The 21,623-nt window shown below is 47.8% G+C and overlaps 1 protein-coding gene across 1 annotated transcript in view; it reads left to right on the top strand.

The window, feature by feature from the left end:
• The first annotated feature begins 7,832 nt into the window (after positions 1 to 7,832).
• SCARA5 (scavenger receptor class A member 5) overlaps positions 7,833 to 21,623 on the top strand; it is a 96,440-nt gene continuing 82,649 nt past the window's right edge. Inside the window, exons 1-2 of the mRNA XM_053383840.1 lie at positions 7,833 to 8,270; positions 17,133 to 17,252. Coding sequence (XP_053239815.1) covers positions 17,141 to 17,252 — 112 coding nt within the window. The 5' untranslated portion in view covers positions 7,833 to 8,270; positions 17,133 to 17,140. The remainder of the gene's footprint in view (positions 8,271 to 17,132; positions 17,253 to 21,623) is intronic.

The following is a 21,623-nucleotide window of genomic DNA, read 5'->3' on the forward strand; positions in this document are numbered from 1 at the left end:
CTTGGCACATGAAACTCAGAGCTTGCCACATCCATCCTGCAAACGAAGGTTGGCATCCCACAAGGTTTCATCAGTCCTCCAGTCACCTATAAGTAGAGGGAGCTTTCCTTCCCCTGGCAATTGCTCTTCCACTTGGTTTCTGGTACCTTCAAGATTCCCACCATCCTCCAACTATGAAGATCTTCTGCCTCCTCTCTGTTGCCGTCCTCTTCTTGATGCTGCTGGCTCCAGGTATGGCCTTCTTCTCACATGCTTTTTCTCTGAGCAGCTCCACAGCTCTCAGCTTTATTCCTTTTAAACCTGACTCTGAGTGCCACTTGCTGTGACTCCCAAAGAGGTGGGATCTTGCTCCTCTGTCCTCGTGGAGAGTTTCCCAAATGGGGCTTCTGGTTGGACCCTGTGAGAAGAGGGTGCTGGACTGGATGGGCCCCCTTTGGCCAGATCCACCAGTCAGTCTCTTCTTATTACCTCATTTATGTGATCCACGGAAGCTCTCGCTTTCAAATCTGTAATAATGCACTTCAGCACACTCAGCTTTGCGGTGGATAAAAGAATGGGCCGGTTTCCTGGGCAAGGGGGCTTCTCTCTCCCAGTTTGCCAGTGGCCGCCCAGGGAAGCCAGTGACTCTGACGCAGCCTTCCCTACCACCTTGGCTCAGACCCTGTCCTGAAGGTGCAGGGAGGCAACAGAAGGGCCATTGTGGAAGAAGTTGTAGAAGGTGTAGAAGGTGAGTCCTGCAAGAGAGAGCCTTCAAAGTCTTCTTTTTCCTCCTGCAGATTTCACCAGAGCCCAAGCTCAATGTCCTAATCGGAGATGTGCACAGCTCGGAGGGAGATGCGTAAGACGGTGCCCTAGGCCAATTGGTAGATGTACAGGAGGCCGAGTGTGTTGCCGTAATGGTGAGTTAAATCAAATCTTAGCTGTTCCCCCAAAATTAGTCAATGGTGTCTCATGACCCCAAATGTCCCCGGGAAACGCAGCAGTGGCAGTCTCAGCAGCCCAGAGCAGTTGGCTCTGGCTGGCTTCAGGAGCTGCTCAGAAGTCCCCATAGGATGGTGGTGCAGGGGCTCCAAGATGCAGCTTCCGGGCTGCCTCCACCTTCCCTGACCCCAGCAACTAAGCTGGGAAGGGAGGCTTCACGCTGCCTGTTGGAGCAGCCTCCCAACTCCTACATCTGTGCAAGCAGGATTGGGGCAGGGATCTCTCAGGGTTCACGCTGCCTATCAGATCTTGCTGTAAGCAGGAGGGGGCAGGGATCTCTCAGTTAGGCAATGAGAAGCCTCCCTTCCCAGCTGAGGGATCCCTGCCCCCTCCTGTTTGCACGCAGGTAGGAATGGGATTGGGGCTGCTCCGATGGGAAGGGAGGCAACGCGCTGCCCAAGCCTTGCCACCGCCGCTGCTCTCGGCCCTCCTTCTCCGCCTTCCATGACTGACCCACTGCGCACCACTTCCCCATGACCACCACCACTGAACAACCAACAACTCAGGGGCTGCCCAGGCTCATGGAGAAAGGAGATAGAAGCCTCGGAGTCTGGTAGATAGAAAAAGACCACTTTTATTTTGTGTTTTGAAGGTTACTAGCTGATGTACTGTTTCTCTTTTTTTCTTTGGTGGTGATGGGAATTTATTTTCTTTTTCTGTATGGTGTGTTAATGTGAATGGTAACAATACAATTTAATAAAGGGGCGGGGAGAAGACTTGGAGGAAGGGGAAACGTTGCGGTTGAGGTCCAGGTGGTGGCCACCGCTCTGCCACTGCCATCGTTGCAGCATCAACGTCCCAAACGTGTAGCATTTAATTAATTAAAGTGTCCCCGGATTTATTGAAAAAAATCTGGTAACCTTACCTTAGCCTGGGAAAGAATGCCTCCCTTGGCTCAAAGAACAGCTTTTCGTGGTTTGAGAGGGTGGGGGCTCAGTCATTGACCCTCCTCAAATAGCAAAGGCAACCTGTGTGAAACATCTCTGTGAAGGTGGTTACTGAATCACAGAATTGTAGAGTTGGAAGGGAAAGTGTTAAATGCACAACAACACACACTCACAAGGATCTGTTCAAATGTGTCTTCTTCTGGGGTTGTTGTTTGTAAAAAGAAGAAGGAAAAAGAACCACATTAGCGAAAAAATGTCTGTATGGCAGCCAAGCCCCACTCAAATTCCCCAAAGAGCATATATGAAATGCCCAGAGGTCTCTCCTACACTCATAGAATAGAAGTGTAGCATTGGGAGTCACCAAGGGGACATCTAGTCCAACCCTCTGCAAAACAAAACCTCTGAGCCTCTGAGCCAGTCTGGTGCAGTGGTTAAGAGCGGTGGACTCGTAATCTGGTGAACCGGGTTCGCTTCCCCGCTCCTCCACATGCAGCTGCTGGGTGACCTTGGGCTAGTCACACTTCTCTGAAGTCCCACTCACCTCACAAAGTGTTTGCTGTGGGGCAGGAAGGGAAAGGAGAATGTGAACTGCTTTGAGACTCCTTTGGGTAGTGATATCAAATCCAAACTCCTCCTCCTCCTCCTCTTCTTCTTCTTCTTCTTCTTTGTGCAATCTGAACTCTGACAACAGGAGCTCTTCTGCTTCCCAGTTGGAGTCACTGGTTGTTATGTACTGAGTTGAATAGGTTCCAAAAGGCAGCAGTCTGACTGGTCCTAGAACAATAGGGTCCAGAATGCAGCAGTCTAACTGGTCCTAGAACAATAGGATCCAGAATGCAGCAGTCTGATTGGTCCTAGAACAATAGGATTCAGAATGCAGCAATCTGATTGGTCCTAGAACAATAGGATTCAGAATGCAGCAGTCTGATAGGTCCACAGGAGCCACCCAATACAACTCCAGGTGGAAGTGAATCCGCAACCTGATTGGCCTACAGGTGAATCCCGGAATTAGCCAATCACGTGGGGCCCATTGTGTAAATAATTCAGACATTCTGGGGAAACTTCCATTCCTCCTCACCACTATGAGTTGAATAAAGAACATGAAATTCACTATCGATTCCGAGTATATTTCACTGGTCTGGGTTTTCAGAACCACCACCAACACCCATATTAACAGTGTCTCCTCCTCTCACAGTGGGATAACTCTGCAGTTCTCCGGTGCAAGACCTCTGGTGAAAGGAAGACCACCCTGCTCTCCTCTGACGTGCAGCTGCCTCGACTGCACCCCCATCTCTGCTGGGGAAGAAACCGCTTTGCTTGATGCTGCTGAAGGTGATGCTGGGAAGGAGTCAAGAGGGAGCCGTCCTGTCTGCCTGTCTACTCAGGAGTAAGCCCCACTGTGGCCCGTGGGGCCTGACTCCTTAGTAAATGGGCTCAGGATTGGAGCCTGGATTTGGTTTGCCTGCAAAAATGCTTTAGCTTCTTCTTTTTAATAAATGCAAGCATTGGAAACTTTTGCGTTGGCTCATGTTGTGAAAACGTCTGCTGGGTTGAGGGGATACTTTTGGTCAGGCTCTCAGACCCTCTCTCTCTCTCTCCCTCTCTCTCTCTCTCTCTCTGCCAGTCAGTGGTGCCATCCAGGTTTTGTGGTTGCTTTTCCAAACATGGCTTTGCACAAGGGCATTTCTCAAATTGTAGGCCCCCCCTCTCCCAGGGGTCTCCCTGCCCCTCCTCCTGCCCCTTTCTCTGTGTCTCCCCTCCAACCAGTGGCGTAGCGTGGGTTGTCAGCACCCGGGGCAAGGCAAGTAGTTTGCGCTCCCTAACCCGTGGATTTGCGCCCCCTTACCCTAACCCCCAGATGTTGCGCCCGGTGCGGCCGGGCCCCCCCCCTGCACCCCCCACGCTACGCCACTGCCTCCAACTGACCTGCTTCCTTGGGCAGCTGCACAGAGAAGGATGTTTCAGAAACAGGAATTGAGCAGAGATGCAAAACCCTAGGGGACATACCCTGCAACATTTCTGCCATGAAAATAGGGATCTTCTCTTCAATAGGAATAGGAATAGTAAATAATAATCATAATACCCAACCTATTTGACTGGGTACACCATCCACTCTGGGTGGCTCAGAAATATATATAAAAACATTATAACACATTAAACATTTAAAAAACTTCCCTATACAGGACTACCTCCTGATGACTCAGGAGTTGCAGAACTCCAACATTTCTCTGATGGAAATGGGGATGTCCTTGGGAAAAGTGGGACATTCTGATATCAAGTCAGATCAGCTGGGAGAGCTTCTGTAAGTCCAGGACTGTCCCTGTGAAATATACTCAGAGTCGCAAAGTGATTTCATGCTCTTTATTCAGCTCATAGTGGTGAGGAGGAATGAATGAAAGTCCCCTCAAGGTATCTGCTTTATATACATTATTTACACAATGGGCTGCACATGATTGGCTAATTCTGGAATTCTACTGTAAGCCAATCAGGTTGTGGATTCACTTCTATCTGGAGCATGATTGGGTGGTTCCTGCCAACCAATCATACTGCTGCATTGTTCTAGGACCAATCAGACTGCTGCATTCTGAATCCTATTGTTCTAGGACCAATCAGACTGCTGCCTTTTGGATCCTATTGTTCTAGGACCAATCAGACTGCTGCAGTTTGGATCCTATTCAACTCAGTACATAACACCCTGGAAGATGGGGACACTTGGAGGGTTGGAGGGGCGCGGAGAAAGAAGACAGGGGCCATGAAGGAGAAGGGGGAAGGGAGAGCCTTGTGGACAGGACTGGCCCAAGACATTTGAGCCCCTGAGGCAAACCACAAAATGGTGCTTTCCAGCCCCCACCCAGCCCCTACCCAGGGCAGAAGGGGTGAGTTAAAACCTACATTAGGATCAAGGGTGTGTGTGTGTGATATCAGCAACTCCTCCGAGTCACCAAGATGCATTTCTTGGGGGCTGAATCTGATGCCCCTGTGGATCCTGCTACCCAAAATGGGCACTGCCCCTTGCCTCATGAGTGGACTGGCCCAGCATGTTGATCTCTGTCCTGCGTGGCAGAGAAGGAAGACATGGGGAGGGTGGGAAGCAGAGCTGAGGGGAAGGAAGGTGATGAGTGGGGGGCAGCGTGGACCACACTGTGAAGTTTTCCCCAGGCTTCTAGGCAAGACACGCATACCCCCCAACATTTCTCCAGTGAAAATAATAATAATAATAATAATAATAATAATAATAATAATAATAATAATAATTTATTATTTATACCCCGCCCATCTGGCTGGGCCTCCCCAGCCACTCTGGGCGGCTTCCATAAAAACCAAAAATACAGTAAAATATCACACGTTAAAAACTTCCCTGAACAGGGCTGCCTTAAGATGTCTTCTGAATGTCAGGTAGTTGTTTATCGCTTTGACATCTGCTGGAAGGGCGTTCCACAGGGCGGGCGCCACTACCGAGAAGGCCCTCTGCCTGGTTCCCTGTAGCTTTGCTTCTCGCAATGAGGGAACCGCCAGAAGGCCCTCGGTGCTGGACCTCAGCGTCCGGGCAGAATGATGGGGGTGGAGACGCTCCTTCAGGTATACTGGACCGAGGCCGTTTAGGGATGTCCTTTTCCTTCATCATCATGATGATGTTATTACTTATAGCGAGGGTTCAGCAAACTTACCGCACTGAGGGCGGTGTCTCCAGCGCGATTGCCTGTGGGCTGGAGGGCAGGGGAGCGTGTGCCCATCTGCGTGCACACACGCTATTTCCAGAAATACTTTTGCAAAAGCTAAGAAAGGAAGAAAAAAATAGAAGGAATTGTAATTGGGGAAAAATCCTATAAAGTTAGAGCATTTGTGGACCATTTAATAATAAAAACACAAGGCCCAAAAAGAAAGCATCCCAGCGGCATTAGAATAAATTAATACATATGGGAAAGTGGCGGCCCTAAAGGTAAATTATCAAAAAACTAAGCTACTAACTAAAAATCTAAATACAGAAGAGAATAAAGAACTCAAATGGTTGATGGGTTTAGAGATCAAAAACAAGGTAAAATACTTAGGGATCTGGGTATCAACATAGGGTATTAACCTATACGAAGATAATTATGTCAAAGTATGGAAGGAGGTAAAGAAAAATATGGAAACTTGGACCAAGCTACACCTCTCTCTATGGGGTAGAATCTCGGTGGTTAAGATGAACATACTCCCCAAAATGATCTTTTTATTTCAAACTATACTGATATTAGGGATGTGGGTGGTGCTGTGGGTTAAACCACAGAGCCTAGGACTTGCCGATCAGAAGGTCGGCGGTTCGAATCCCCATAATGGGGTGAGCTCCCGTTGCTCAGTCCCTGCTCCTGCCAACTTAGCAGTTTGAAAGCACATCAAAGTGCAAGTAGATAAATAGGTACAGCTCCGGCGGGAAGGTAAACGGCGTTCCCGTGCGCTGCTCTGGTTTGCCAGAAGGGGCTTAGTCATGCTGGCCAGATGACACGGAAGCTGTACGCCGGCTCCCTCGGCCAATAAAGCGATATGAGTGCCGCAACCCCAGAGTCGCCCACGACTGGACCTAATGGTCGGGGGTCCCTTTACCTTTACCTTTATACTGATATTGGGGGGGGGGTGAAATATTTTCAAGAGTGGAAGAACGATATGGCGAAATTTATATGGGGGGGGGGACTGAGACCAAAATACCAACTGTTAATAGATAAAAAAGAGAGAGGAGGCTTCGCACTCCCTGATTTAGAGTTATATCATGCAGCTGCAGGATTAGCAATGACAAACCTAGACAGCATCTTAAAAAGCAGAGACTTCACCTTGCCGACAAAGGTCCGTATAGTTAAAGCTCTGGTTTTCCCAGTAGTGATGTATGGAAGTGAGAGCTGGACCATAAAGAAGGCTGACCGCCAAAGAATTGATGCTTTTGAATTATGGTGCTGGAGGAGACTCTTGAGAGTCCCATGGATTGCAAGAAGAACTAACCTCTCCATTCTGAAGGAAACCAGCCCTGAGTGCTCACTGGAAGGACAGAGCCTACCAGCTTGAGTTTGACCAAAGTGTGGGAGGCAGTGGAAGACAGTAGTGCCTGGCATGCTGTGGTCCATGGGGTCACGAAGAGGCGGACATGACTAAACAACTAAACAGCAACAAAGGACCCCTGGAAGTACAGTCAAAGGCAACTATGGGGTGTGGTGCTCATCTCGCTTCCAGGCATATTTGATCTGCTTGCAGTCCATGGGACTCTCAAGAGTGTCCTCCAGCACCATAATTCAAAAGCATCAATTCTTCGGCCTTCTTTATGGTCCAGCTCTCACTTCCATACATCACCACTGGGAAAACCATAGCTTTAACTATACAGACCTTTGTCGGCAAGGTGATGTCTCTGCTTTTTAAGATGCTGTCTAGGTTTGTTGTTGCTTTTCTCCCCAGAAGCAGGCGTCTTTTAATTTTGTGACTGCTGTCACCATCTGCAGTGATCATAGAGCCCAAGAAAAAAAAATCTCTCACTGCCTCCATTTCTTCCCCTCCTATTTGCCAGGAGGTGATGGGACCAGTGGCCAAGATCTTCATTTGTTTGATGTTGAGCTTCAGACCATATTTTGCGCTCTCCTCTTTCACCCTCATTAAAAGGTTCTTTAATTCCTCCTCACTTTCTGCCATCAAGGTTGTGTCATCTGCACCACTGTATAGGATTCAACAATATAGACTAGCTGGGCTAAGTAAAACCCATTGGAAATACCCTGCTCTGCATTCCGTTTCCCACATTTCTCAGGATACAGAACACACGCCCCATTAAGTGCTAACGGCCTCCGCAAGAACCACAAAACTGCCACAAAGAGTGTTTTATTTTATCCCTGCTGCAAAAGAAATGTGATGCCAGCCTGCCTTGCAGGAGTTGAGCCACCAGAGGTCGCATCTCTCCATACCTGTCCCTCTCCGCATGGTCCACTTCTTCCAAGAAACTTTTAAGAGACTCCCAGCAACTGGAACCTTTTTCAGAGCAACAACAACAATCCAGCCCTTGGAGCTGCTTCTGACTCTCCCCTTTCTATGCCTGCCCCCTTCCCACTCCCCTCGGCTTCCCCAGGAGTGGCGAAGGCTAGCTGGAAAGCTGCCTGGGTCCTTCACTTTGCCTAGAGAAGGGCTGGCTGCAGAGTTTTGAGAGAGCCACAGCTGGCAATCTGAAGCAGAGGAACATCAGGAGAACCACCACCACCATCCAAGATCTCTTGTTAGCCATGGAAGGGATGACTGCCCATGTCTAGAGGGCTCTTGCTTTCCTTCTGGACTGGAAGGAGGTAACTTGCAAGAACTCTGTATTTTGAGATTTCCCTCTACCTTCTCTAACCATCTTGCATGGTGGGGATTAGGAGGGGCTGAAGAATCCAAGGCTGTCAAGAACCCTGCCATCAGGTGAGTAACTTACACCTTGGTTGTTTCAAGGGCTGAGCAGGAGACACAGTTCTCCAGCGGGGTGGGGGTTGAGGGGGTGAGGACCTTTCTGCTCGCACTTGGGAGACCCTTTTTTGTTTAGTTGTTCAGTCGTGTCCGACTCTTCGTGACCCCCTGAACCAGAGCACACCAGGCACTCCTGTCTTCCACTGCCTCCCCCAGTTTGGTCAAACTCATGTTGGTCGCTTCTATAACACTGTCCAACCACCTCGTCTTCTGTCGTCCCCTCCTCCTTGTGCCCTCCATCTTTCCCAACATCAGGGTCTTTTCCAGGGAGTCTTCTCTTCTCATGAGGTGGCCAAAGTCTTGGAGCCTCAGCTTCACGATCTGTCCTTCCAGTGAGCACTCAGGGCTGATTTCCTTAAGAATGGAGAGGTTTGATCTTCTTGCAGCCCATGGGACTCTCAAGAGTCTCCTCCAGCAACAGAATTCAAAAGCATCAATTCTTCGGCGATCAGCCTTCTTTGTCCAAATAAATCTCTGCCACTGACTTCTAGAATAGCTTTGGCAAACAGAGTAGTGTTTGTGTCCAGTTCTGGGCACCTGAGTTTGAGAAGGAGATTGCTAAGCTAGAAGGTGTGCAGAGGAGGGCAACCAAGATGATCAAGGGTCTGGAAACCAAGCCTAATGAGGAGCGGTTGAAGGAACTGGGGATGTTTAGCCTGGGAAAGAGGCAACAGAGAGGTGATATGATATCTGAAGGGCTGCCACATGGAAGATGGAGCGAGCTTGTTTTCTCCTGCTCTGGAGGGTAGGACCTCAAACCCATGGCTTCAAGTTGCAAGAAAGGAGATTCCGACTCAACATCAGGAGAACTTTCTGATGATAAGAACTGTTCAACAGTGGAACGGGCTCCATTGGAAGGCGGTGGGTTCTCCTCCCTTGGAGGCTTTTAAGCAGACGTTGGGTGGAACCTTCAGCTGAGATTCCTGCATTACATGGGGTTGGACTAGATGACCTTCGAGGTCCCTTCCAGCTCTACAGTTCTATGATTCTAACTCATTCTCACTTAACCTATCTGTGAAATGGGAGCAATGTTGATCAACTACCCACTCACTCAAATCGGATTCTTAATGGAAAACCCTGACCTTGTCCCTTCAGGCCCCCCCTTGTGTTTATGATCTTTCGGGGTCAAAAAGGCTTCCCCTCTTTTTAGTGGGATAAGCCACTTCTAAGGTGACAACCTGCAGCCCAACCTTCCTCTTGGCAAGTGAAGTGCCGTGAGAGAGAGGTGGAGATTTTGCAAACAAAAGGGTTCCTGTCGCCCCCACCCTCCCAATGCTCAATTTAGCAGAGTGCTGATCTTCACCCCCTGTGCACCGCTTGAAACGACACCTTTTCCAGGAGAAAATCCAATCCCATGAAAATTCAGTGCAGCCTCCCATTAAATAGGGAAATATCGTTGCAGAGATACAACAGCTCAGATACCCAACTGTGGGTGGGTGATGGTCCAGAGGAAATTGAGAGGTATCCAATATAAGTTGTGCAAGGAGAAATATATGAAATATTGCAAAATAGAGAAAGGGGAGAGATTTTAGTTATGAAATTTAAAGGTACTAGTGAAAGTAAGACAAGTATATTTAAGTGAATAGGTTGGAAAATTTTCAGACGTGATTGATGGAAGTCCAAAATTGTATAAGATGTAAAAGTATGTTTAATTATTTGAAAATGATATGTTGAAAACTAATAAGAAATTATTTAAAAAGGGGGGGGTATCCAATATATGCATTCATGCGACTTTTGATGTGGCTTGTCTTGGTGGACTTTAATCTTTTGCTGGAAGCCGCCCAGAGTGGCTGGGGGAAACCAGCCAGATGGGCGGGGTAAAAATAATGTTGTTATTGTTATTGTTATTGTTATTGTTATTGTGGCTCCAGAAGCTCCAGAAGCTGGACCAGGGAGCTGGGTGAGGAAGGGGCTGGCTTGGAATCATAGAACTGTAGAGATAGAAGGGAAATTGTCCCATTCTCCTTTAAAGCCATCCAAGTTGCTGGCCATCTTCGTTTCTTGTGGATGGGAGTTCCATAGTCTCACCACGTGCTGCGTGAAGAAGGACTTCCTTTTCTCTCATCTGGATCTCCCAGCGTCCAGCTGGCCGTCCAGGGGTTCTAGCACGATGAGAGAGGGAGGAAAACTTCTTTTTCCGCCCGCTGATTTATGAATCCTGGCACACAGCCAAAAGAAGCGATTTATAGAGACCGTGACACATGCAATATAATGTGCAATCCTTTAAAAACAACAGGACACACTTAAAGCAGCATGTCACAAAAGCAAGCTTGCGACATAAAAGTACCACCCCACCCCAGCAACTATAAACACACAAGAAATACACAGTTATTGGAAGCCAAATCTTGCTTCTTCAAGACAGATCTTTGCAAAATCAGCTCCGCTTGCTTTCAAGGAAGGATCAGAGGTCCTGGCTTGCTTCTGCTGAGGGCAGATCCCCTTATTTGCTGCATATGTTTCATAGAATTTCAGAGTCGGAAGGGACCCCGAGGGTCATCTAGTCCAACCCGCTGCAATGCAGGAAACTTACAAACGTAGATCTCGAACCCACGACCAGGAAATTAAAAGTCTCACGCTCTACAAACTGAGCTACCCCGCAGGGACATCTTTGTCAAAGGGAGATGAGTGCTGAACCCCACTTTCAACGACAATCTTATTCTTTCAGACCCAGGTATAAGATGAGCATAGGCAAACACCTCTGAAGTCCCACCACCCAAAGTACAATAGAACTTTCTTTGCATGTCTGGACCCCTTGGCAAGTCTGGTGATGGGATTAGGCTTTCTTTGGCCAACAATCAGCTCAGCAGTTGTCCTCTCTGGGCACTTCCTATTGGGAAGTCCCTATTTTTCAAGGGAAAAATAGCTTTGGAATGGAGGAAACTGGCAAAGGAGTTGATTTTATATGATTGTTGTTGTTGTTGTTTAGTCGTTTAGTCGTGTCCGACTCTTCGTGACCCCATGGACCAGAGCACGCCAGGCACTTCTGTCCTCCACTACCTCCCGCAGTTTGGTCAAACTCATGCTGGTAACCTCGAAAACACTATCCAACCATCTCGTCCTCTGTCGCCCCCTTCTCCTTGTGCCCTCCATCTTTCCCAACATCAGTGTCTTCTCCAGGGAGTCTTCTCTTCTCATGAGGTGGCCAAAGTACTGGAGCCTCAGCTTCAGGATCTGTCCTTCCAGTGAGCACTCAGGGCTGATTTCCTCCAGAATGGAGAGGTTGGATCTTCTTGCAGTCCATGGGACTCTCTAGAGTCTCCTCCAGCACCATAATTCAAAAGCATCCATTCTTCGGCGATCAGCCTTCTTTATGGTCCAGCTCTCACTTCCATACATCACTACTGGGAAAACCATGGCTTTAACTATACGGACCTTTGTTGTCAAGGTGACGTCTCTACTTCTCAAGATGCTATCTAGGCCTGTCATTGCCCTTCTCCCAAGAAGCAGGCGATTGTTAAAGCTAGGTAACTTCCCTGAGCTGTCAAGTCGAAAGGATACATTCAGGCATAATATTTGTAACATTTAACAACTTTAAAGATGTGCCCCCCCCTAATTTCCATAACAATATGCTAAAGCTATTTTTGGTTATCTGCATACTATCCCTGGCTTTTTCCTGTAGGACTAATGGCAGTCGTTAACAGTCACAGGTTCACCATACCCATTGAGTCAATCACCCATCTCCCACTACCCTTCTGGGGGGGGAACCCACCCCACCCTCCCACTATATATAAGGGTCTGGTGACGTTTTGTTTCAGCATATCTGAAGAAGTGTGCATGCACACAAAAGCTTATACAGTCATACCTCGGGTTACAGCCTCTTCAGGTTGCGTTTTTTCGGGTTGCGGACCGCCAAAACCCGGAAGTACCAGAATGGATTAATTCTGGATTTTCTGTGGTTGTGCATGCACAGAAGCGCTGAATCTCAACCCGCTTGTGTGCAGACCTGGGTTGCGAACGCTGCGGGGTGCATCCCGCACGGATCACATTTGCAACCTGAGCATCCACTGTACGCAGAACAAACTTAGTTGGTCTCTAAGGTGCTACTGGACAATTGTTTTATTATTTTTATTTACTTATTTGGAAATTCAAAGGGTAGCATCTAAGGGTGGTGGACTCTCCTTCATCAGAGGTTTTCAAACCAAGGTTGCCTGGGGTTCTTTAGCTGTGATCCCTGCACTGTGGAGGTTGGATTAGATGGCATTCGGGGTGTCCCTTCCAAATCTACAGTTCCGTGATCCTGGATTTCCACTAAAGTTTGGAGAAATGAAAGGGGGAGGGGACCAGTGCCCCTTTTCCCTCCCCCACTCTCTTCCCTGCCCCCCATCCCCTGGTGCCAGTGACAATTAACTTCTTTTTGACTGGCAGGACAGATGAAAGGAGACTGATCAGAGGCAGGGCACACTGGGCAGGGGGGGTGTTTTCATCTCCCGGGGGCGAGAAAGCAACAGCCTCTCAAACATGAGTGTTAGCTGAAGTTGAAAGGAGCCAGGGATGAAAGGAACTTTGAGGTGGGGGAGAAAGAGAGAAGGGAGGAGAGCAGAAGAATAAGGAGGAATAAGGGGAGGGGAGTGTGATGGCCTGGGACTCGGGCTCCGACTCGGAGCCAAAGGAGTCCTCTGCCTCAGGCATCATCTGAACCAAGTCTGGGGACTGATTCTGAAGGGCCCCAGTCTGCACAGGTTCCCCTGCAGCAAACACCAGCTGGGCCGAGTCTGGGGCCTGATCCTGAAAAGTCCCAGTCTGCACAGGTTCCCCTGCAACAAGCACCAGCTGGGCCGAGTCAGGGGCCTGATCCTGAAGAGTCCCAGTCTGCACAGGTTCCCCTGCAACAAGCACCAGCTGGGCCGAGTCAGGGGCCTGAGCCTGCCCTGACTCCAGATGCGGGGATGACCTCGTTGCCTCCAGCTGGGCCATCACTTACAGCTGCTCCACTACCGGTTGGGTCAGGAGAGGCTGAGGCGGCCCCTGGGTTTAGTCACCCACCGACGTCTCCCGAGCTGCAGAGACTGAGGTCTGAGAGAAGGAGAGACCTGAGTACTTGCAGGAGGAGTGCTCGCCTTCGGGTGAGACAGGGAAGTGAGTCGCTGGGGGATCAGGGCCGCTACCCTGTCAGAGATAAAAGGCTGTCGGACCCCGCCCCAGGTTGCAGGAGCAACATTGCTGGAACCTGCCTGAGACCCTGTGCCTGACCTTGCCTGGTTTCCTGCCTCGTGTCCTGCCTTGGGCCTGTTGGACTGACGCCTCGTGGAATCCTTGGATTTGGGACCAGACCTGAACCGCACGGCTCAGGTTAACCCCCGGGCCCAGCACAGGGAGAAATAAGGGAAAGCAGCAAATTCGGGGATCAAATCAGAAACTGGGACAGCTTCTCTAATTCCGGGACTGTCGCTGGAAAACCGGGACACTTGGAGGGTATGTAGAACAGATGTTCTGCCACAGAGATAACCTCCCTGCTATCTCTCATGCTGCTCTTCATCCTACCTGCATCCAGCCACCTGCGTGGGAATCTTCAGGTGTGATTCCAGCATTGCAGGGGGTTGAACTAGATGACCCTTGGGTCCCTTCCAGATCTTCTGAGGTTCTTCCTTCTTACTCCAAATCACCTCCCCCCAAAAAAAACCCCACCCTTTAAAAAAGCCTTTTATTTTGCTTTAAACAAATGCAGATAAATATAAACAACCAAAATTACAAAAATCCTTAATAATAGTAATAATGAAAAAAGCTAAAAAAAACCTACAAAAAATATCAAAGTACATGGCATAGAACATAAGACATTATGGGAAAGAAAAAAGGAAAAGGAAAGGAGGAGAAGGAGGAGTGAAAAAGGAAAAAGAAAAAAGAAGGAGAAGAAAAGAGGGGTGGGGAGAAAAAAGAAGAAATAACGAAGAAGAAGACAAAAAGACAAAAATAATAACAATAACAATAACAATAATTTATTATTGTTATTCCCCAGCCACTCTGGGCGGCTTCCAACAAAACACTAAAATACAATAACCTATCAAACATTAAAAGCTTCCCTAAACAGGGCTGCCTTCAGATGTATTCTCAAAGTCTGGTAGTTGTTTTTCTCTTTGACATCTAATGGGAGGGTGTTCCACAGGGTGGGTGCCACCACCGAGAAGGCCCTCTGCCTGGTTCCCTGTAACTTGGCTTCTCGCAGGGAGGGAACCGCCAGAAGGCCCTTGGCGCTGGACCTCAGTGTCCGAGCAGAACGATGGGGGTGGAGACGCTCCTTCAAGGAGGCTCATCTATTGTACGCTTCCGTCAAGGTCACAACAGATCATTGTTCTTATCAATTCTCTCTATCTACATTCCATAGAATCCCTCATCTTTGGTATCAGGGAACATTTCCCTATGCGGCATCATTCTAAACATAGCCAGGTCTTTCTTGATGAACCCTTGTCCCCTAGATAATTATTTAAACATTCCCATTCTTCTTTCACCATCTTTGTAGGTTTATCTTTTATTGCACCTGCCAGCTTTGCGAGCTCCAAGTACCTGCACAATTTGATTACCCATCCATCTTAACACGACACTGTCAAAGTGTTGACTGTAAGCTTCCCGGGGCAAAGATCCGTTCCGCTGTTCTCCGTTTGTTTTCCTGAAAAGTGCCTTGCTCCGTCGATCACCGCACGTCTTCTGGCCTTGCAGAGAACAGGCCCGTCCCCCGAGATAGGAGAGGAAGGTCTGGGCTCTGGCCTATTTGCGAGGCATCCAGAGTTGTTATCCATCTGGTTTGAGGCTGGGTTTGGCAGCCCTCCCTCTCTGTCAAAGCAGCTGCCCTCTTGCTAAGTTGGGGGCAGATCAGCGACCAGCCTTTTCTGGCATCAGATGAACAAGCCGAACAAACAGGCAGATTGGTCCATTCCACTTTCTATTTTCCTCCCAATTTCAGCAGTTTCCTGTTCACCACACGCTGGCATCAAAAAAAGTCGCTGTGGAAATTCATTAGCATTTGTGTGCAGTTTTGACTAATACACACCTATATGCAAGCAGTCTCCCCTAATTTGTTTGTTTGTGTTATTTTTAGCCTGCAAACTTCCCCCTGATGAATGTATTTCTGTACAGTGGTACCTCGGGTTACATATGCTTCAGGTTACAGACTCCGCTACCCAAAAATAGTGCTTCAAGTTAAGAACTTTGCTTCAGGATGAGAACAGAAACCATGCTCTGGCGGCGCAGCAGCAGCAGGAGGCCCCATTCGCTAAAGTGGTGCTTCAGGTTAAGAACAGTTTCAGGTTAAGAACAGACCTCCAGAACGAATTAAGTACTTAACCAGAGTACCACTGTATATGGTTTTGGTGGGGTTTTTTGGCTTTTTGCTTGGAGAACTGCATTGCAAAATTTGGAGGAGTGCAGACTTTGAAGGAAAGCTGCTTTGTTTTCCAGTCTGCAAATTGTTTTTACATGTTTGGATTAGGTCGATTCACATTAAAATTTCTCTCCCCGTCACTAAGGGACTCTGAGTGCTGAGGTGAAGGTAAAGGACCCCTGGACAGTTAAGTCCAGTCCAAGGCGACTATGGGGTTACAGCACTCATCTCGTTTTCAGGCCGAGGGAGCCTGTGTTTGTCCGTAGATGGCTTTCCAGGTCTTGTGGTCAGCAGAACTAAACCGCTTCCGGTGCAACAGGACACTGTGACGGAAGCCAGAGTCCATGGAAATGCCGTTTACCTTCCCGCCGCAGTGGTACCTATTTATCTACTTGCACTGGCATGTTTTCAAACTGCTAGGTTGGCAGGAGCAGGGACAGAGCAATGGGAGCTCACTCCATTGCAGGGATTTGAACTGCTGACCTTCCGATTGGCAAGCCCAAAAGGCTCAGTGATTTAGACCACAGCACCACTAGGCAACCCATAACAATGGGGAGGCCAAAAGTTGCATAACAGAGCCTGTGCTTCAATCCTGGGGTGGTTTAATCATAGAACAGTAGAATTGGTAGAGATCTCCAAGGGTCATCTAGTCCAACCCGCTGTAATGTAGGATGCGGGTGGCACTGTGGTCTAAACCACTGAGCATCTTGGGCTTGCCGATCAGAAGGTTGGCAGTTCGAATCCAAGCGATGGAGTGAGCTCCCGTTGCTCTGTTCCAGCTTCTGCCAACCTAGCAATTCGAAACCATGCCAGTGCAAGCAGATAAATAGGTACCACTCCGGTGGGAAGGTAAATGGCATTTCCATGCGCTCTGGTTTCCGTCACGGTATTCTGTTGTACCAGAAGCGGTCACATGACCCAAAAAGCTGTCTGCAGTTGAGAGCTGGCTCCCTTGGCCTGAAAGCGAGATGAGTGCCACAACCCTATAGCCACCTGACCTTTACCATTTTTTTTACCGTAATGAAGGAATCTCAATGAAAGCATTTATGACAGATGGCCATCCAACCTCTGCTTTGAAACCTCCAAGGAAGGAGAGCCCCAATCTCCTGAGGGAGACGATTCAACTGCTGAACAACTCTTACTGTCAGAAAGTTGACGTTTAGTTGAAATCTCCTTTCTTGTAATTTGAAGCCAATGGTTCGGGTCCTACCCCACAGAGCAGAAGAAAACATGCTTGTTCCCTCTTCCATAGTTCAGCCTTTGAGATATTGGAAGATGGCTCTCATATCTCCTCTCAGTCTCCTCTTTTCCAAGCTAAACATTCCCAGCTCCTTCAACCGTTCCTCATCAGGCTTGGTTTCCAGACACTTCATTGTCTTGATCTCCCAGTGGTTCAAATTTCTCCATCTCCTGAGATGCCACCTTCTGCATGCAAGTTCTGCTGCTGAACTAGGATGACGCTTCCCCCATTTTCCTGACTGGATTCTTTGGTGTGTCTCCCACAGGTGAAAAGATGGAGAACAAAGCCATGTATCTCCATACCTTTGGTGAGAGAGAGAACGGGTCCGTCTTCGAGGAGCAGTTTGATGGAAAGAACCTCTCCAAGCTGAACCTCTGCGATGATGGTAAGTGATGGGTCCAAGACAGGAAGGAGCTCCGTGTGAGATCTTCTTTATTTTGAGGGTTCAAGGAACAGGGATGGCTGAATGGGAACGGCTGTGGAAAAGAGATATCAAATTTATGGCATGCTATAATTTAAGAGTTGCGCTGTGGGTTAAACGACAGAGCCTAGGACTTGCCGATCAGAAGGTCGGCGGTTCGAATCCCCACGACAGGGTGAGCTCCCATTGCTCGGTCCCTGCTCCTGCCAACATAGCAGTTTGAAAGCACATCAAAGTGCAAGTAGATAAATAGGTACCACTCTGGCGGGAAGGTAAACAGCGTTTCTGTGCGCTGCTCTAGTTTGCCAGAAGCGGCTTAGTCATGCTGGCCACATGACCCGGAAGCTATACACTGGCTCCCTTGGCCAATAAAGCGAGATGAGTGCTGCAACCCCAGAGTCAGTCACGGCTAGACCTAATGGTCAGGGGTCCCTTTACCTTTATAATTTAAGAGAGAATGTAATGAAAATGCAATACAGGTGGTACCTGACCCCGGCCAGATTGGCAAAAATGTACGAAAACTGTCGTGATGTCTGTTGGAGATGCAACAAAGGGGCAGGAAGCTTTCTACATATGTGATGGGAGTGCAAATAGATAGTGGGATTCTGGGAAAATATCTATAAGGAACTGAAAAAGATGTTTAGGTTTTCATTTGGAAAAAAAACCAGAATCCTTTCTCCTAGGCATCATGTCAGAGGAAATGAAAAGAACGGTCAGACCAATATTTATGTATGCAACTACGGAGGCAAGGTTATTGATTGCCAAAAATTGGAAAAGCAGCAGTGTCCCAACTAAAACCGACTGGTTATCTAAAATGATGGAATACTTCCATATTGCCGAACTAACAGGGAGGATAAAAGGAGATATGGTACAAAAAGTGAATAAGGAGTGGGCTATCTTTAAGGAATACATCAAAGTTTAAGTGGAAAAAGTAGAATTTCTGACAGCTATTGAGTGAATCCAGAAAATGATTAGGGTAAAAGGAGAGTGAAGTCAAGATAGAAGAAGAGATTAAAGAAACAATGAAATGTGTTTAAGCTAGTTGGAAAAATAAAGTAGAGTAACAAGAACGGCTGGAAGTCAAGTCACTAGGTGGGTGTCTGTGTGGGGTAGGTGTGTAGGTATGTTGATATGCACAGGATAGGTAGGTATTATATAGAGTAATGTAGGTATGTTTTATATTATGAATATGAGGTAGTGTGTTGTGTACGTGTATTGTGTAAAAGTATATGTATGTGTTTTATATGTTAATAAAATCTAAATAATAAAAAAGGAACAGGGGTGGCTAAGTCATAGCTGTCAAGTGTCCCTTATTTGAAGGGACAGTCCCTTATTCCAGCGCCATGTCCCGCTGCTGTCCCTTATTGATGGATGTCCCTTAAATGTCCCTTAAATGATGTCCCTTAAATTTCAAAGGAAGCAGCTCCTCTCCCTCCCTCCCTGCCGGCCAGGGAGGAGGGAGGCTCCAACTGTGTTGCTTGGCTGTGTTGCTCACCCAATAAGAAGTCTAAGAACGACTGGGGGGTGGAGCTTGCATGCCTTGTGTGTGGCTAGTTAATGCAAGCTGAGGGGGTTTTTGAATGCTGGACGCCATTTTGTTGCACGTGCTGCTGCAAACTTTGCAGTGCAAAGCCAGGCCAGGGAGCCATCTTAAGTTGAGGCTCCATAGGCCTTGTGGTGCATGTGATTCAGATTCTATTCAGTTGAACCTCTGGTTACAAAGTTGGTTGGACAGTGTTCTCGAAGCTACCAGCATGAGTTTGACCAGACTGCAGGGGGACAGGAAGACTGGAGTGCCTGGAACAGGTGATGCTGCAGATCCCTTATTTTGGCAGCTGGTCCCTTATTTTCAAGGCTGCTGGTCCCTTATTTTCAAATCTGTAAGTTGACAGCTATGGGCTAAGTAATTCAGTTTTTCCAATTCCCAATACAAACTGGCCTGATCCAAGGAAAGTAGTGCATGCTCCTTCCTTGGAGGTTTATAAGCAGATGTTGGATGGGCATCTGTCAGCGATTCTTTTAGATTCCTGCATTTCAGGGGGTTGGACTGGATGTCTCTGGGGGTCCTATCCAACTCTATGATTCTATGAAACGTGTGACTCAGAATTTGATTGTCCATCAGGTCACCCTCTTCTCCAAATTTTCTGACACACCTCTAGTCTCACAAAACATATCTCTACTTTTACATTTAAACGTCTGTTGAAATGCAACTTTGTGTTTGTGTGTGTGAGGATTTATAAAAGCCTCACGCAGCACCTCACACCAGCTTGCCCTGGCTCCCTTTTAGGATTGGGTTAACCACTAAAATAACATCTACGTTAGTGTGATTATCAAAGCAAGAGTTTATTTATTTAGGTGCAAAACGTTTCAACTTCTGCCTTCCTCAACTGCTCTGATTTTAAAAAATCATTTGTATTGGACCGGCTGATCATAGAATCACAGAACTGTAGAGCTGAGGGACCCCAAGAGGTCATCTATTCCAACCCCCTGCAATGCAGAGAATCTCTGACAGATGGCCACCCAACCTCTGCTTAAAAACCTCCAGTGGGAGAGGGTCCACCACCTTGTGAAGACAGAAGCTGAAATATATAAATAAAGCCATCAATAAAGAAAGAAAAACCCTCAGTTTTGTTAATCACAGACGCTCACACTTTAAATGTTGGAACAGAACAGTCTTATCAGCCTGGAAATAGACTGATTTCCCCCATTGACTATATAGGTGTGGGCAGATATATCCGAGCCCAATGTGCTCCCAAACTTGGCACATGATTTTGCCTCCTGTGGCAATGAGTTCCATAGTTCAGTCATGAAGAAGTGCTCCCTTCTGTCTCCCCCATTCATCTGCCAACCTGTTTCAGGACTGGTTCTCCTGACATGGAAATGACCCCCAATATCTCCTTTGGCATAGGAGGGGGCCTGTCCATCCTGGGCAAAGGTATTAAGTGGGGGTCTCTTGTCCCAGAACAGATGCCCATTCCAGCTTGCAAACTGAGCTGTGCAGGTCATCCTTATGAGATTGATTGGAAGTTAAGTGACGGGGTGTGTGTGTGTGTGTGTGTGTGTGTGTGTGTGTACTTCAGGACAAAAGAAAGGCACAAAAACAAAAACTTCAAGTACACACTGATCTGTGCGATCTGAAGCAGCTGTGGAAGGGGTTTGGGGGTTGACATATACTTGGAGTCGAGAGTGGATTTCATGCTCTTTATTCAGCTCATAGTAGTGAGGAATGGAAGTTCCCCCAGAATGTCTGCTTTATATACATTATTTACACAATGGGCCCCACGTGATTGGCTAATTCCAGGATTCTCCTGTAGGCCAATCAGGTTGCGGATTCACTTCCACCCGGAGCTCGATTGGGTGGCTCCTGTGGACCAATCAGACTGCTGCATTCTGGGTTCTATTGTTCTAGGACCAATCAGACTTCTGCATTCTGGATCCTATTGTTCTAGGACCAATCAGAGTGCTGCATTTTGGATCCTATTCAACTCAGTACATAACACCGGTTGGGCTGGACAACTCAGTGTAAACATCCCTCTTGTATGCTGTGACAGTGAGGAGTTGTTCAGGATCCCAGAACCCAGCATCTGTTCGTTTTAGAATCTTTCATTTTCTCATTTTTTTCTGAGGTGAACTTTGATCTCTTTCCTTGTCCTTTGAATCCACTGGATTGGGGCCTCCCCTCCAGAGCACCAGAAACCAAGCTTGCTCCATATTCCACGGAGCAGCCCCCAGATATTTGAACACGGCCACATTTGCAGGTTGAAATCTTGCCGCGGTCCCCCACTTTCTGTACGGAAGTGGATAAGTTCCTCTGCACAGCTGCAGCCGGCCTCAGAAAGGGAGCGGCTGTTTCTGGGGTCCACGCCAAGCCCCCTAGCGCTCGCCAAGGGCCTGATATAAGTGTTAATGTCAGAAAAAAATAATGTAACTGTCCTTATTATGAAACCTCCGCTTCCATCTGTTTGGCTGGCAAGAGAGACCAAGCGCTGTAAATTGATGGTAAGAACAGGCCAGTAATTAAATGCATATTGGACCAGCGCTGGAGAGAGGCAGCGATCAGTAATCTCACAGCTTAGCCACCTCTCCAAAAATATAAATAAAAAAGCCATATTTTTTTTTACAGCACTGTGTTTTCTTTGGGGACTCAACATTGACTTTGCCAAGCAAAGGGTGACCTCAATGTTTTATTGCTCCAGAGAGCAGACACAACCCTTCGTAATGCGGTTATGTGAACCCGGGTGCCTTTCTCGATTCTTAACCCTTTAGAAGTAGGAAACATTTGTGTGCTGTAAAAGTGGAGACCGGTAGTTTTTCCTAAGGGGGAGGACAGAGGTT

Source organism: Podarcis raffonei, chromosome 3 (assembly GCF_027172205.1).
Source record: "Podarcis raffonei isolate rPodRaf1 chromosome 3, rPodRaf1.pri, whole genome shotgun sequence".
Lineage (NCBI taxonomy): Eukaryota > Metazoa > Chordata > Lepidosauria > Squamata > Lacertidae > Podarcis > Podarcis raffonei.